This window comes from Hemiscyllium ocellatum, chromosome 34 (assembly GCF_020745735.1).
Source record: "Hemiscyllium ocellatum isolate sHemOce1 chromosome 34, sHemOce1.pat.X.cur, whole genome shotgun sequence".
Lineage (NCBI taxonomy): Eukaryota > Metazoa > Chordata > Chondrichthyes > Orectolobiformes > Hemiscylliidae > Hemiscyllium > Hemiscyllium ocellatum.
Window position 1 is genome coordinate 5,673,681 of NC_083434.1, and position 17,177 is coordinate 5,690,857.

Sequence of the window (17,177 nt, forward strand, 5' to 3'; positions counted from 1 at the left end):
ACCATACTCTGCGTGAAAAAGTTGCCCTTTAGGTCCCTTTTATATTTTACCCCTCTCATCGTGAACCTACGCCCTCTAGTTCTGGACTCCCCCACCCCAGGGAAAAAGTCTTGACGTTTTACCCTGTTCATGCCCCTCATGATTTTATAAACCTCAGCCTCTGACGCTCCAGGGAAAACAGCCCCAGCCTATTCAGCCTCTCCCTATAGCTCAAACCCTCTTCTGAAACCTTTCAAATTTCACAAAGTCGTTCCCATAGGACAGAGACCGGAACTGCACAGAATTTTCCAAAAGTGGCCTAACCAATGTCCTTTACAGCTGTAACATGACCTCCCAATCCCTATACTTAATGCACTAACCAATAAAGGAAAGCATACCAAATGCCGCCTTCACTATCCTATATACCTATAGCTCCACTTTCAAGGAACTATGAACCTGCATTCCAAGGTCTCTTTGTTCAACAACACTCCCCAGGACCTTACCAATAAGTGCATAAGATCTGCCCTGATTTGCCTTTCCAAAATGCAGCACTTCACATTTATTTAAATTAAACTCCATCTGCCACTCCTCAGCCCACTGGCCTATCTGATCAAGATCCCATTGTACTCTGAGTTAACCTCCTTGGCTGTCCACTACACCTCCAATTTTGGTGTCATCTGCAAACTTACTAACTATACCTCCTATGTTCACATCCAAATCATTTATATAAATGATGAAAAGCAGTGGACCCAGCACCAATCCTTGTGACACCACTGATCAAAGGTCTCCAATCTGAAAGGCAACCCTCCACCACCACCCTCTGTCTTCTACCATTTGAGCCAGTTCTATATCCAAATGGCTAGGTCTCCCTGTATTCCACGTGATCTAACTTTGCTAACCAGCCTACCATGGGGAACCTTGTTGAATGCTTACTGAAGTCCATATAGATCATGTCCACTGCTCTGCCCTCATCAATCCTCTTTATTACTTCTTCAAAAATCTCAACTAAGTTAGTCCTTTTTCATGTTTTCCAGATTTGAGATTTTATCTGACTGACTTCTCCAGATCTGATATAGAAAAGAGGGTGCTTAATGACAAGAGCACTCTCAGTGAGTCCCTCAGATGATATTGAGTGACTTATGAGAAGTCTGGGGGAGAGTGTTAGGAGTTGAAATCTCTTGAGGCAGGGGAGGATATCTGTGAGAATATGAAAAAGATTTTGATTTGTAATAGAACCCATGCCATGCAATTGAAGATCCTTCATAGGATACATCTGGCCCAGATTGTCTATCAAAATTTAAGGTGAGAGTATCTTCAATGTGTCTCAAGTGCAAAATAAGTACTGGTACTCTCACTCATTGTCTGTGGTCCTGCCACAGGCTTTGTACTGGAATGCTGTGGTAGGAGTAACACAGACAGTCTTGGGGACCGAAGTGAAGATGGATTCTCTTCTCCTGGGTCTGCCCAGTTTATCTTCTTTAAGATACATTGAGTCATAAAGATGTACAGCATGGACAGACCCTTCGGTCCAACCCGTCCATGCCGACCAGATATCCCAACCCAGAAAACTTTTTAATATTCTTACTTTTTGTATGAGGAAAACCATTTTGATGTGCTGGATGTCTGAAAACCGCTGTGTCTGTCAGGTTGGCATAAGCTAATCATGGAACATATTCCCCTGGACTTCCTCACAAATATGGTGCACCAAAAAACTGAAAATTTTTATAAGACATGGCAGCCCTTATTGAGTGACCTAGAAACAGATTTGTCTGCCACTTTAATGAAGGCCTTTGTATAGGCATGATGGTTTGGTTTTGCAAATTTGGCGTTCTGACAGGAAGAATTTCAAATAGATGCAGGTGTAATATTTAATGCTCTTGAAGGTCAGGAACTATTGTTTCATGGCAGTGAGCACTTATTTGTTTATTACTTTGACTGATTTGTTTATCTTGTACATGAGTATAGTTTTGTTCTGTTTGTTATTTTTTTTTATACAGTAGTTATAATTTTGTAAATTAATAAAAAGAGATTTTTTTTCAGTTAAAAACAGTTTTTAAAACTCAATCAAGTTTGTGAGACATGATTTCCTATGCACAAAGCCATGTTGACTATCCCTAAATCAGACCTTGCCTTATCCCTCAGAATTCCCTCCAACAACTTGCCCACCACTGATGTTAGGCTCACCAGCCTACAGTTACCTGGCTTGTCCTTTCCACCTTTCTTAAATAGTAGCATCACATTTGCCAACCTCCAGTCTTCTGGCACCTCTCCTGAGACTATCGATGATACAAATATCTGAGCAAAGTGTCCAACAATCACTTCCCTAGCTCCCCAGAGTTCTAGGGTACACCTGATCAGGCCCTGGGGATTTATCCACTTTTATGCATTTTAAGGTATCCAACACCGCCTCCTCTGTAATTTGGACATTTTTCAAAATGTTACCATCTATTTCCCCACATTCTATATCCTCACTGTCCTTCTGCACAGTAAACACTGATGTAAAATACTCGTTTAGTACTTCCCCATCTCCTACAGTTCCACACAGGCTGCCTTGTTGATCTTTGAGGGGCCCTATTCTCTCCTTAGTTACCCTTTTGTCTTTAATGTATTTACAAAAACCCTTTGGATTCTCCTTAACCCTGTTTGTCAAAACTATCTCATGTCCCCTTTTTGCCCTCCTGATTTCCCTCTTAAGTATACTCCTACTGCCTTTATATTCTTCTTAGGATTCACTCGATCTATCCTGTCTATACCTGACATATACTTCTTTCTTTTTCTTAACCAAAACCTCTGTCCCTTTCTTTCTTTTTCCGTCACCCAGTAATTAACAGCTCTCTGTAATTCAAAACTCACTCAACCAAGTCAGGGCTGCAAGGGTTAACGGCGGTGTTAGTATCTGTCAGAAAAGTCTCATTTCACTTGAAGCATTGCATTTTTTCCCCTAAATATTTGTTTTCTTGTCAGGGATTATATATATATTCTCAATTTTATTGTTTTAATAAAATCAGTTTCCTTTGCCTCGGAAGCATCTGCCTCATGTGTTTTTTTAACCACACACATCTCACTATGTAAGCCCAGTGTCAGAACCAGGGAGCTGTTGTACAATAAACAGACCAGCACTCCCTACATTAAGCTGTAATGTTATCCCTTATTAAAAATGCCACTCCCCCTCCTCTCTTGCCTCCTTTCGATCATTCCTGTAGCATTTGTATCCTGGAACATTAACCTGCCAGTCCTGTCCATCCCTGAGCCATGTCTCTGTAGCTGCTATTATAATGCAGTCCAATTTTCATAACCATGCCCTGAGTTCATCTGCCTTCCCCATTAGGCCTCTTGCATTGAAATGAGTGCAGTTTAATTGATCAGTCCTACCTTGTTCTCTGCTTTGTTCCTACTTGTCCAACTGTTGGACTTGCTCCTTTTTCCAACTATACCAGTTTCAGACTGACCTCTTTCCTCACTATCTCCCTGGGTCCAACCAGCCCACTTTGCTAGTTTATATGTCCGGGTTATAAACAGTGTGACTCAGCTTCAAATAGTTCCCAGGAATGGAAATGGTAGCCAAGCAAGGCTATTGACTATAGAATCATTTTCATTTCAGCATCCACCATGCCAATGTCTGTACTTGTGCTGGTGTCACATGGGTTCCATCTGTTCTGACCCCTACTTTGTTTCCTGATGTTTTTCAATCTGTTTCTTTTACAAGTGTTTAATTCCCATGGTTGGCTTCAAGGGCCAGTTCCAGACATTTTCTTTCTGCCTTATATTACCAAACCACTGACTGGGAATAGCTTTTCACTATCTCCCCAAGCAAGCATGTTCAATACATTTATTAGAGTTCTCATTAACCATCACTGCTAATGTTTACTGTCTCATTATAATTATTGGTTTATCCCTGGATCCACATTTAATCAACACTGGACCTTTTTTTGTCTATAATACCTTCTCTGTATTGAAGGATGGAAAGCCACATATTATAATCCAACCGTGATCTAATTAGTGTTTCAGGAGAAGTGACACCACCTCCTAACTTACGTATTTTGTCTACCTGCATTTTTTAAAAATTCATTTGTGGGACATGGGCATCACTGGCCAGCCAGCATTGATTTCCCATCCCTCGTTGCCTTTGAGAAGGTGGTGGTTAGCTGCCTTCTCGAATCACTGCAGTTCACATGCTGTAGATTGAGGCACAATGTCCTTTAGAGAGGGGGATTCCAGCACTTTGATCCAGCAGCACGGAGGGAAGTGTGATATATTTGAAGTCAGGATGGTGAGTGGCTTGGAGGGGAACTTGTAGGTGGTGGTGTTCTCATGTATTTCCTGCTCTTGTCCTTGGGGATTGAAGTGGCCAGTGATTTGGAAGGTACTGTTTAAGGAATTTAGATGAACTTCTACAGTATTCTTATACTTAGTACATACTGTTGCTACTGAGCATCAGCAGTGGAGGGAATAGATACTTGTGGTTGTAGTGCTAATCAGGCTGGCTGCTTTGGGCTGGAGGATGTCAGCTTCTTGAAAGTTGTTGGAGCTGCACCTATCCAGACAAGTGTGGTGTAATCCATCACAGTCCTGAATTGTGCCTTATAGACGGTAGACAGGCTTCGGGGAGTGAGGTGCTGAGTTACTTGCTGCAGTATTCTGAGCCTGGGACCTGCTCTTGTAGACACTGTTTATGTGTGAGTCCAGTTAGGTTTCTGGTCAATGGTAACAGCCAGGATGGGGAGAGTGAGGGTGGGTGTTCAGTGATGGCAAACCATTGAATGTCATGGGGTGGTGGTTAGATTGTCTCTTAACTGGAGATGGTGATAGCCTGGCATTTGTATGGCACAAGTTTTAATTGCCACTTGTCAGCCCAAGCCTGGATATTGTTCAGATCTTGTTCCAACTGAACATGAATTACTTCCATATCTGAGGAATCAGGAATGGTGCTGAGCATTGTACAATCATTGGCAAACATTCCCACTTCTGACATTTGATGGAGGGAAGGTCATGATGAGGCAGCTAAGATGTTTGGGCCTAGGACACCATCCTGAGAAACTTCTGCAGAGATTTCTACAGCTGAGATGACTGACCTCCACCAACTTCCTATCATCTTCTTATGTGCCATGTACGACTCCAAACAGCAGAGAGTTTTTCCATGACACCCATTGGTTCCAGTTTTGCTCAGGCTCCTTGGTGCCATACTTGTCTGAACATGGTCTTGATGTCACTCTTACCTCACCTTTGGAATTCAGCTCTTTTCACTATGTTTGTTTAAACCAAGACTAACGAGATTAGGAGCTGAATAGCCCTAGGGGAACCCAAACTGGGCATCACTGAGCAGGTACTCCCTGAAAGCACTGTTGATGACACCTTCCATCACTTTACCCACGAACGAGAACAGACTGATGGGGTGTTAATTGGCTAGATTTGATTTGTTGTGCTTTTTCTGTGGGCTATTTTTCACATTGTCAGGTAGATGCCAAGGTTATAGCAGTACTGGAAGAGCTTGGCTAGTGGAGCGGCAAGTTCTGGAGCACAATCTTCAGTATTATTGTCGGAATGTTGTCAGGGCCTCCAGCTGTTCTTGACATCATGTAGAGTGAATCAAATTGGCTGGAAACTCGTATTTGTGATGCTGAGGACCACTGAATGTGGCCAAGGTGGTTCATCAACTTGGCACTTCTGGCTGAAGATTGCTGTGAATGCTTTAGCCTTACCTTGTGTCGGGCTCTTCCATCATTGAGAATATTTGTGGAGTTTCCTCCTCAAGTGAGTTGTTTAATTGTCCACAGCCATTCACAACCAGGTGTGGCAGGACTGCAGAGCTTAGATCTGATACATTGATCATGGCATTGTTTAGCCCCAGCTACCACTTGCATATGCTATTTGGCGGAGAAAGTGAGGACTGCAGATGCTGGAGATCAGAGCTGAAAATGTGTTACTGGAAAAGCGCAGCAGGTCAGGCAGCATCCAAGGAGCAGGAGAGTCGATGTTTTGGGCATGAGCCCTTCTTCAGGAATGAGGATTCCTGAAGAAGGGCTCATGCCCGAAACGTCGACTGTCCTGCTCCTTGGATGCTGCCTGACCTGCTGCGCTTTTCCAGCAACATATTTTCAGCATATGCTATTTGGCACCAAGTAGTCCCTTTTGGTAGCTTCAACAAGTTGATATCTCATTTTTTGATACCCTCACATACCATCTTGTATTCTCCATTCAACCAGACTTGAACTCCTGGTTTGATGGTCATGGTTGAGTGGGGGATATGCCAGTCCATGAGGTTGTAGGTTTTATTGGAATTCAATTCTGCTGCTGTTAATGGCCTACAGCACCTCATGGATGCAGAGTCTTGAGTGGCTAGATCTTTTCAAAGTACAGTAATAGTACCACATTCCACAATGGAGGTTATTGTCAATATGAAGGCGAGACTCGTTTCCATGAAACCTGTCCTGTGGTTGCTCTTATCGATACTGTCATGGACAGATATGTAAGGATGAGGTCAAGGGTGTCTTTCTCTCTTGGTGGTTCCTTCACTGCTTGCTACAGACCCAGTATAGCAGTATTTTCAGGACCTGACCAGTTTGATCAATATCACTGCACTCTTGGTGGTGGACAATGTAACCTAGAGTACATTTTGCCACATCAGTGCTTCCTCCACATGGAGAAATACGAATTCATCAGCCGAGGGAGGGCATTACATGGTAACCAGCAGAAGGTTTCCTTGGCCACATTTAACCTGAATCCACGAGACTTCATGGGGAGTGGAGTTAATGATGAAGACTCCCAATGCAACTCCTTCCCGACTGTATACTACCTACTGCCACCACCTCTGCTGGATCTGTCGTACCAATGGGACAGGAAATTTCCAGGGATGGTGATGGTGGTGTCTGGGACATTGTCTGTAAGGTACGATTCCATGGGTACGACTATGTCAGGTTGTTGCTTGACCAGTCCATGAGACAGCTCTCCCAATTTTAGACTAGCCTCCAGATGTTAGTAAGGAGCACTTTGCCCAGTCAACAGTGCTGTTTCTGTAAAATACATTTAGTTTATTGTGTCCTATCTAATATTGTTTTTAAAGATCTGAGAATCTGCAATCATGGGATATTTATATTCTCAAGTTCTTTCCAAAATGCATTCATAATATTGTTTCTGTCATGTATCCCACCCCCGCAACCTGTTCTCTTACACTCTTCCTCAATTTGTCATGCTCCCTAATTTGAATTCTTTCATGAATTGATAGTGTCCATATTCAAATTATTTAGACATTTGAGGAACAAAGAGAAGACCTAACGTTAAAATAGAGACTACACTGTGTCAATTATTGTAGCTTCAACACTACTTTTAATAGCATAGGCCTTACTCTTTCCACGAAGATTTAGAAATTGTATTTTATCAACTTTTTTTCCCACTTTCCTTTGTATCAATGGTTTCTGTTCTATCAGGCAATAGACATCTCTGAGCTCATCATTGTTGGTGTTCTTTTTATGGAGAGGAGAAAATGAAATTTAAGGGAAAGCTAGATCATTACATGAAAGGAGAAAAAAAAAGAGTTATATTAATAGGGTTAGATGAATTAGGGAGGTAGGGCCTTAAATAATGGATTTAAATTTGGGCGGCACTGTGGCACAGTGGTTAGCACTGCTGCCTCACAGCGCCAGAGACCTGGGTTCAATTCCCACCTCAGGGGACTAACTGTGTGGAGTTTGCACATTCTCCTCATGTCTGCGTGGATTTCCTCCGGGTGCTCCGGTTTCCTCCCACAGTCCAAAAATGTGCAGGTTAGGTGAATTGGACATGCTAAATTGTCCGTAGTGTTAGGTGAAGGGGTAAATGTAGGGGAATGGGTCTGGGTGGGTTGCGCTTCGGCGGGTTGGTGTGGACTTGTTGGGCCGAAGGGCCTGTTTCCACACTGTAAGTAATCTAATCTAATCTAAATACCAGTGTAGATCTGTTGGACCCAAAAGCCCGTAGGTTAAAATGTTTCTATGCTACACTATTAATGTTTTCCAATGTAACAAACTGGTTTTGTTCTTCCATTATTGGAACTATAATCATTGCAATCTGCCAAATTATCAATATTGATAGTAAGTCCTCCTTTATGTTCCCTTCTATTAACTTACTATATAAAAATCAAATACAACAGACAGAACAATTCCTCATACAAATATAATTCTTGTAAGTATGCTAAAGACATGACTTGAATACTTACCAAAGGCTTTGGCAACATCGCCTGGGCAACTACAGCCACCATCCTTCAGAAAATGGGAAAAAAAATGATCAGAATCAGCAAGAAAAAACATCTGAACATCACTGAAGATGCAAAGTAATCTATCACAGACAAATCTGAAATAAGCGGTTCTGCCAAAATTGTGAATACACATTAAAGAGAAAATAATGGTTTTTGATTTGGAGACACCGGTATTGGATTGGGGTGTACAAAGTTAAAAATCACACAACACCAGATTATAGTCCAACAGGTTTATTTGGAAGCACTAGTTTTCAGAGCGCTGCTCCTTCGTCAGGTGATTGTGGAGAATAAGATTGTAGGACAGAATTTATAGCAGAAGTTTACAGTGTGATGTAACTGAAATTATATATTGAAAAAGACCTGGATTGTTTCTTAAGTCTCTCATCTTTTAGAATGACCACGTTGGTTTCAGTTCTTCCATATGTAAATCGCAAAACTTTTTTAAAAAAAAGTTACATTCTCAAGTGCACTTTAACACTTGGTGTTATGTTGGCCCAGATGAGGTATTGAAGGTGTTAACTCCCAGTGAGGCTGTCTGTGCCACAATGATCAGACTGATACTGTTTTTTAGATTAGAATCAGTCTGATCATTGTGGCACAGACAGCCTCACTGGGAGTTAACACCTTCAATACCTCATCTGGGCCAACATAACACTAAGTGTTAAAGTGCACTTGAGAATGTAACTTTTTTTTAAAAAGTTTTGCAATTTACATATGGAAGAACTGAAACCATGTGGTCATTCTAAAAGATGAGAGACTTAACAAACCTGTATACTGTCCAGGTCTTGCTGCATTTGGGCATTAAAGCATCTTGATAAAGTATACTTGATAAATAAACTATTTGACAAGTTATGAATATTGCTGAGTATTGTGCAGTCATTAGGAAACATGCCCACTTTTGGTCTTACAGTGCAGGCAAGGTCATTGATGAAGCAGCTGAAGATAATTGGGCCGAGGATTCTAACCTGAAGAACTCTTGCAGAGATGTCATGGAGTTGAGATGACTGACCTCCAACAACCACATCCATTTTCCTTTGTGTCAAGTGGAGTGTGTTCCCCTGATTCCCATTGATACCAGATTTGCTAGGGCTCCTTGATGTCACACTCAAATCAAAAATGGCCTTGATGTCAAGGATCGTTACACTCACCTCACTCTGAAATTCAGCTTTTTCATCCATATTTGAACAAAGGCTGTAATAAGGTCAGGAGCTAAGTGGCCACGGAAAAACCAAACTAAGCATCAGTGAGCAGATTATTGCTAGCAAGGGATGTTTATTGGCACTGTGGATGATGCCTTCAACACTTTATTAAGAGTAGATTGATGGGGCAGTAGTAGGATTTGATTTGTCCGTTTCTTTTGGGTACAGGACATACCTGAGCAATTATCCACATTGTTGGATAGATTCTAGTACTGTAGCTGTACTGGAACAGCTTGGCTAGGAATGCAGCAAATTCTGGAGCAGGTGTCTTCAGTCCCATTGCTGGATTATTGTCAGGGCCCATAGCCTTTGCATTATCCAGTGCTTTCAGCTATTTCTTAACATCATATGGATGTATTTGAATTGACTAAAGACTGGTATCTATGATTCTGAGTATCCCAGGATAATGCTGAGAAGAATTATCCACTTGGTGCTTCTGGCTGAAGACAGTTAGGAATGCTGAGCCTTATCTTTTTCACCGATGTGTTGGGGTCCCCCATTATAGAGGAACAGACTGTTTATGGAGCCTCATCCTCCACTGAGTTATAGAATCATACAGTAAAGAGACCCTTTTACCCCTCAAGTCTATATTTCCAAGTATATATTACTACATACACACGAGTCCCATGGTCCTGCATTAGCCCACAGCCTTGAATGTTTTGACCCTTTGAAAAAAAAAACCTGAATGAGTACTTTAAGACAGTGCAGTCCAGGCCCCACCACCTCTGAGTGAAAATGTTTTTCCTCAAATCCCCTCTAAGCTACCTGCCTATCACTTTAAAAGTATACCCCCTTCTTACTGACCCTTCAAATAAGGGGAAAAGCTGCTTTCTATTCATCCTGTCCATGCGCATCAATTTTATACACCATCAGGTCGCCCCCACCCTCCAATCTCCTCCACTTGAAAGAAAATAACCCGAGCTTATCCAGACCCTCTATTCGGAGCTGAAAAGTTCCATTCTAGACAACATCCTGCTCAATCTCCTTTACACCCCCTTCAGTGCAATCACATCCTTCCTGCAGGTGTGATGACCAGAACTGCATACAGTACTCCTGCTGTGACCTCACCAAAGTTCTGTACAGCTCCAAGATGTCTTCCTGCTCTTATAGTCTTATAAGACAGTGTGATGCTGGAAAAGCAGAGCCGGTCAGGCAGCATCTTCATCAGGAGTCGAGCTTATGCTCAAAATGTTGACTCTCCTACTCCTCGGATGCTGCCTGACCGGCTGTGCTTTTCCAGCATCACACTTTTCACCTTTGATATCCAAGCATCTATAGTCCTCACTTTCTCCTGAAATAAGTTCCAGCCTATCCAGCCTTCCTTTATAAGTCAAACCTTCCATACCTGGCAACATCACTGAACATAGAATATACAACATTACAGCACAATACAGGCCCTTCAGCCCTCAATGTTGTGCTGACCTGTGGAACCAATCTGAAGCCCATCTAACCTACACTATTCCATTTTCATCCATATGTTTATCCAATGATCATTTAAATGCCCTTAAAGTTGACAAGTCTAGTACTGTTGCAGGCAGGATGTTCCATGTCCCTACCACTTTCTGACATATGTCCTATATCTATCACCCTGAATTTAAAGCTGTATCCCCTTGTGCTAGCCATCACCACCCAAGAAAAAAGGCTCTCACTTTCCACCCTATCTGATCATCTCTATTAATTCACCTCTCAAGCTACGCAATACTCCAAGTGCAGCCACACCAAAGTTTTGTCCAGCTGCTACATGACCTTATGGCTCCAAAACTCAATCCCTCTACCAATGAAAGCTAACACACCATACACCTTCTTAACAACCCTACCAACCTGGATGGCAACCTTCAGGGATCAATGCACATGGACACAGATCTCTCTGCTCATCCACATTACCAAAGTCTTACTGTTAGCCCAGTACTCTCTATTCCTGTTGCTCCTTCCAAAGTGAATCACCTCACACTTTTCTGCATTAAACTCCATTTGCCACTTCTCAGCCCAGCTCTGCAGCTTATCTATGTCCTCTGAAACCAGCAGCATTCTTCCACACTGTCCACAACTCCAATGACCTTAGTGTCATCCACAAATTAACTAACCCATCCTTCTACACCTTCATCCGGGTCATTTTTCTAAATTACAAACAGCAGTGGACCCAAAACAGATCCTTTGTGGTACACCAACAGTAACTAAACTTCAGGATGAATATTTCCCATCAACCACCACCCTCTGTCTTCTGCCAACTAGCCAATTTCTGATCCAGACCGCTAAATCACCCGCAATCCCATGCCTCCATATTTTATGCAATAGCCTACTATGGGGAACCTTATCAAATGCTTTATTGAAATCCATATACACCACATCAACCACTTTACCCTCATCCAACTGTTTGGTCACCTTCTCAAAGAACTCAATTAGGTTTGTGAGATACCACCTACCCTTCACAAAACCACAATGACTATCCCTAATCAAATTTTTCCTTTCTAGATTATAAATCCTATTTCGTATAATCCTTTCCAACACTTTACCCACAACCAAAGTAAGGCTGACCGACTATACAGAGGAACCTAGATTATCCAAATGTTGATTATCTGACTTTCGGGTTATCTGAAGATCTCAAGGTCTCGCAAAAACATTACATCAAAGATGTATTCAATTTACCTGGACTGAAGAACATGTGAAAATACTGGCAAAAACAAAGAAACACAAGCAATACAACCATCAACAACTGGATTTATTTTAGATAAGGGTTAATTACACACAGCCCTTTGCAAAAGTAAGTGTTTTACAGTATTGCTGTCACTTTACTGGGCCATTCATGAAAAAAAAGGCAGAGAAAGTAAACCTATGCATGAGGTGATGCTTCTATCTTTCTATCGTGACACTGTGTTCCCAGAAACTGACAAATGCTCTTGCGATCGTAGAAGTTATTCGGAACCTTGTTTAATGCTGGGATTTCATATACAGTACAGTATTTATGCGACTTGCAGAATGTGAAGATTAGTTTGTTTAAATAGAAGACTCATTAAAATTATAGATTTAAACAAATTCTCCGGTAGAGCAGTGTTCGATCAATATGGCTTCCCTTGTTCAAGATAAAATCGATTATCTGAGTAATCAATTATCTGAACGAAATAGACTCCGCCCATCTCATTTGGATAATTGAGGTTCCTCTATAATTACCAGGGTTGTCTCCACTCCCCTTCTTGAACAAGGGATATTTCCTATTCTCCAGTCTTCTAGCACTATTCCTGTAGACAATCATGACAAAGATCAGAGCCAAAGGCTGTGCAAGCTCCTCCCTACTTCCCAGAGAATCCTAGGATAAATCTCATCTGGTGCAGGGGACTTCTCTATTTTCACATTTTCCAGAATTTCTAACAGCTCCATCCCGTCTAGTCTAGTACCTCTATTCTCCTCAATAACATTGCCTTTTTCCTGTGTGAAAACTGACGAAAAATATTCATTTAGAGCCTCTCCTATCTCCTCAGACTGCACGCAGAACTTCCCATTACTGTCCTTGACTGGCCCTAATCTTACTCTAGTCATTCTTTTATTCCTGACATACCTATAGAAAACTTCAGGGTTTTCCTGGTAAATCTCTTCTGTATCCTCTCCAGCTTGATAATATCCTTTCTATAAACTGGACGACCAGAAATGGACATAGTATTTCAGAAGAGGCTTCATGAATGTCCTGTACAATGTCAATGTGACTTCCCAACTCCTATATTCAAAGGACTGAGAAATGAAGGCAAGCGTGCCAAACACCTTGTTAACCACCTGTCTATGTGACCAAACTTCAAAGAATTATGTACCTGCACCGCTAGATCCCTCTGTTCTATAACACTACCATTAACAAGCCCTTGTCCACTTTTAAATCTGCCAAACCCTCCAATACCTCCTTGCTGCTATTATATCAATCTGTTCAATGCTCCATCTTCTCAAATTCTGAACTTACCTCCTCCTTCTCCAGAGTAAAGACAGATGTGAAGTACTCATTTAACCTGCACTAATGTCCTCCAGCTTCACACACGGACTGTCCCTTGGTTTCTAATAGGTTCTTCTCACTCCTTGGTTATTCTCTTCCTTGCATGACTTGTAGAATAGCTTGGGATTGTCCCTAATCTTGCTACCAGTGTTTTCTCATGCCCTCTCACTGCTCTAATTACTTTCTTCAGATCCCCCAGCATTTACTATACTTCTCTAAGGTTTCCGTTGTCTTGCTCCCCTTGTACCTATTATACGTCTTTCTTTTTCTTTTTGTCCAGGCCTGAAAGTTCCTAGATATCAATGATTCTCTTGGTTTGTTGCTCCTACATTTCACCCTAAAGGGAAAATGATGAATCGTTACTCCCCCAGTAACTTTTTGAATGACAAGGGTTTACTGTAGATTTACCCTCCAGTAGCTGTTCTCAGTACTTTTGTCAGACCTTGCCTTATTTTAATAAAATCTGCCTCACCCAATCCAAAACCCTTTTTGGCAGACCATCTTTCTCTTTTTTCCATAACAACTTTAAAACGTATTGTGTTGTGGTAACTATCTGGAGGATAAGAGTCTAATGATGACCATGGAACCATTGTTGATTGTTGGAAAAACCATTTGGCTCAAGATTGTCCTTTAGGGGAGGAATCTTCCATCCTTACCTAATCTGACCTACATTGGACTCCAGACTCACTGTGATGTGAGTGACTCTTAACTGCTGTCTTGGTAATAAATGCTGGCCTAGCCAGTAAAGCCCACATCCCTTAAGTTATCAATAAAGGGTGTTAGATTTCAGAAAAACATACAAATAATAAGGTAATAATAGGACAATGTTAACTGGGATGGATAAAGTGTGAAAGGCTTAAATGGGAGTGGAATTCTAAAGATATTCAGGAGAGTATTTTAAGCAAGGACTTAAAGTGTTACAAATGATGGAACAGTACCCCTGCTTTATGGAAGGCAACAAAGGAGATTTCAGGGGATTTGACATTGATTTTCAAGTCCTCTATGGACACAGGTGAGGTGCCAGAGGACTGGATGACAGCTAGTATGGAACCATTATTCAAGAAATGTGGTAGGGAACTATAGCTCTGTGGATCTAACATCTGTGGAAGGGAATCTAGTGGAAAAAAGTATGAGAAATAGAATTAATTTCCATGTGGAGAGGCAAGGATAATTAGCATAGCTTTGTTTGATTTGATTTAATTTATTACTTGTCATGTGTGCCAAGGTATAGTGACAAATGTTGTCTAACATGCTTTACAGGCAGATCATACTGTAAAAGTACATCAGGGTAACAGATCAGACTGCAGGATACAATGTGATGCGAGGCAATTTAGCGAATTGGATCCAGAGTTGGTTTAGTGGCAGGCGACAGAATAGTGGTTCAAGGTTGTTTTTGTGACTTGAAGCCAGTGTCCAGCGACATACCACAGGAAAGTTAAAAAGCATATAAAGTCAAAAGAGAAAAAGTATAACATAGCAAAGATGAGTGGGAAAACGGAGGACTGGGAAGCTTTTAAACAACAACAAAGGATTACTAAGAAGGAAATACGCAGAGAAATAATGAGGTATGAAGGTAAACTGGCCAAAAATATAAAGGAAGATAGTAAAAGCTTTTTTAGGTATGTGAAATGTAAAAAATGGTTAAGACTAAAATTGGGACCTTGAAGACAGAAACAGGGGAATATATTACAGGGAACAAAGAAATGGCAGAAGAGTTGAGTTGGTACTTCAGATCTGTGTCCACTGGGGAAAACACAAGTAATCTCCCAGAGGTAACAGTGGCTGAAGGACCTGAACTGAAGGGAATCTATATTTGCCAGGAATTGGTGTTAGAGAGACTGTTAGGTCTGAAGGCTGATAAGTCCCCGGGACCTGATGGTCTACATCCCAGGGTACTGAAGGAGGTGGCTCGAGAAATCGTGGATGCGTTGGTGATTATTTTCCAGAGTTCGATAGATTTAGGATCAGTTCCTGCGGATTGGAGGGTGGCTAATGTTGTACCACTTTTTAAGAAAGGAGCAAGAGAGAAAGCCGGAAATTATAGACCAGTTGGTCTGACCTCAGTGGTGGGAAAGATGCTGGAGTCTATTATAAAGGATGAAATTACAACACATCTGGATAGCAGTAACAGGATAGGTCACAGACAGCATGGATTTATGAAGGGGAAATCATGCTTGACTAATCTTCTGGAATTTTTTGAGGATGTAACTCTGAAGATGGACATGGGAGATCCAGTGGATGTAGTATACCTGGACTTTCAGAAAGCCTTTGATAAAGTCCCACACAGGAGGTTAGTGAGCAATATTAGGGCGCATGGTATTGGGGGCAAAGTACTGACTTGGATTGAAAATTGGTTGGCTGACAGGAAACAAAGATTAGTGATAAGTGGCTCCCTTTTGGAATGGCAGGCGTTGACCATTGGGGTACCGTAGGGATCAGTGCTGGGACCGCAGCTTTTTACAATATATATTAATGACATAGAAGATGGTATTAATAGTAACATTAGCAAATATGCTGATGATACAAAGCTGAGTGGCAGGGTGAAGTGTGAGGAGGATGTTAGGAGATTACAAGGTGACCTGGACAGGTTAGGTGAGTGGACAGATGCATGGCAGATGCAGTTTAATGTAGATAAAAGTATGGTTATCCACTTTGGTGGCAAGAACAGAAAAGCAGATTACTACCTAAATGGAGTCAAGTTAGGTAAAGGGGCAGTACAAAGAGATCTCGGTGTTCTTGTACACCAGTCAATGAAGGCAAGCATGTAGGTAGTGAAGAAGGCTAATAGCATGCTGGCTTCATAACAAGAGGGATTGAATATAGAAGCAAAGAGTCTTCTGCAGCTGTACAGGGCCCTGGTGAGACCGCACCTGGAATATTGTGTGCAGTTCTGGTCTCCAAATTTGAGGAAAGACATTCTGGCTATTGAGGGAGTGCAGTGTAGGTTCACGAGGTCAATTCCTGGAATGGTGGGACTATCTTATGTTGAAAGATTGGAGTGACTGGCTTGTATACCCTTGAGTTTAGAAGACTGAGAGGGGGATCTGATTGAGACATATATAAGATTATTAAAGGATTGGACACTCTGGAGGCAGGAAACATGTTTCCGCTGACGGGTGAATCCCGAACCAGAGGACACAGCTTAAAAATAAGAGGTAGGCCATTTAGGACAGAGATGAGGAGAAACTTCTTCACCCAAAGAGTGGTGGGTGTGTGGAATGCTCTGCCCCAGAAGGCAGTGGAGGCCCAGTCTCTAGACTTGTTTAAGAAAGAGTTGGATCGAGCTCTCAAGGATAGTGGAATCAAGGGTTATAGAGAGAAGGCAGGAACAGGTTACTGATTGAGGATGGTCAGCCATGATCATAATGAATGGTGGTGCAGGCTGAAAGGGCAGAATGGCCTACTCCTGCACCTATTGTCTATCGTCTATTGGGGCCTTTGGTGCTTAAAGTGTACATTAATGATCAAATGGGTCTCAATATTGTACAATGAACCCAAAGCAGCCGTGGTGACTAATGGTTTAGGCTAGGATAGCTTCAGTTTGGGTAAGGGCTGTTGTCAGGGATGTCTTCTCTCACCATTGCTATTCACATTAATAATTGAACCACTAGCGGAAGCTATACGGGTTGATTCTAGTACAATGGCTCAGAGGGTTGGTTTGGGGCAACATAAAATTACCCTTTACGTAGACAACGTTCTCCTTTTTCTAAGTAATCCTTTGATACCCATGCCCCGCTTGATCCAAGTAATCAATTTATTTAGAGCGTTCTCAGGTTACAAAATTAACTTCACAAAA

General features: G+C 41.8%; 1 protein-coding gene across 2 annotated transcripts in view; it reads right to left on the bottom strand.

The window, feature by feature from the left end:
- Positions 1 to 17,177, bottom strand: part of LOC132832111 (GMP reductase 1) — a 121,815-nt gene that overhangs the window by 35,608 nt on the left and 69,030 nt on the right. For both annotated transcript variants that reach the window (XM_060849830.1, XM_060849829.1), the window contains one exon: positions 8,171 to 8,213. In XM_060849830.1, coding sequence (XP_060705813.1) covers positions 8,171 to 8,213 — 43 coding nt within the window. The remainder of the gene's footprint in view (positions 1 to 8,170; positions 8,214 to 17,177) is intronic.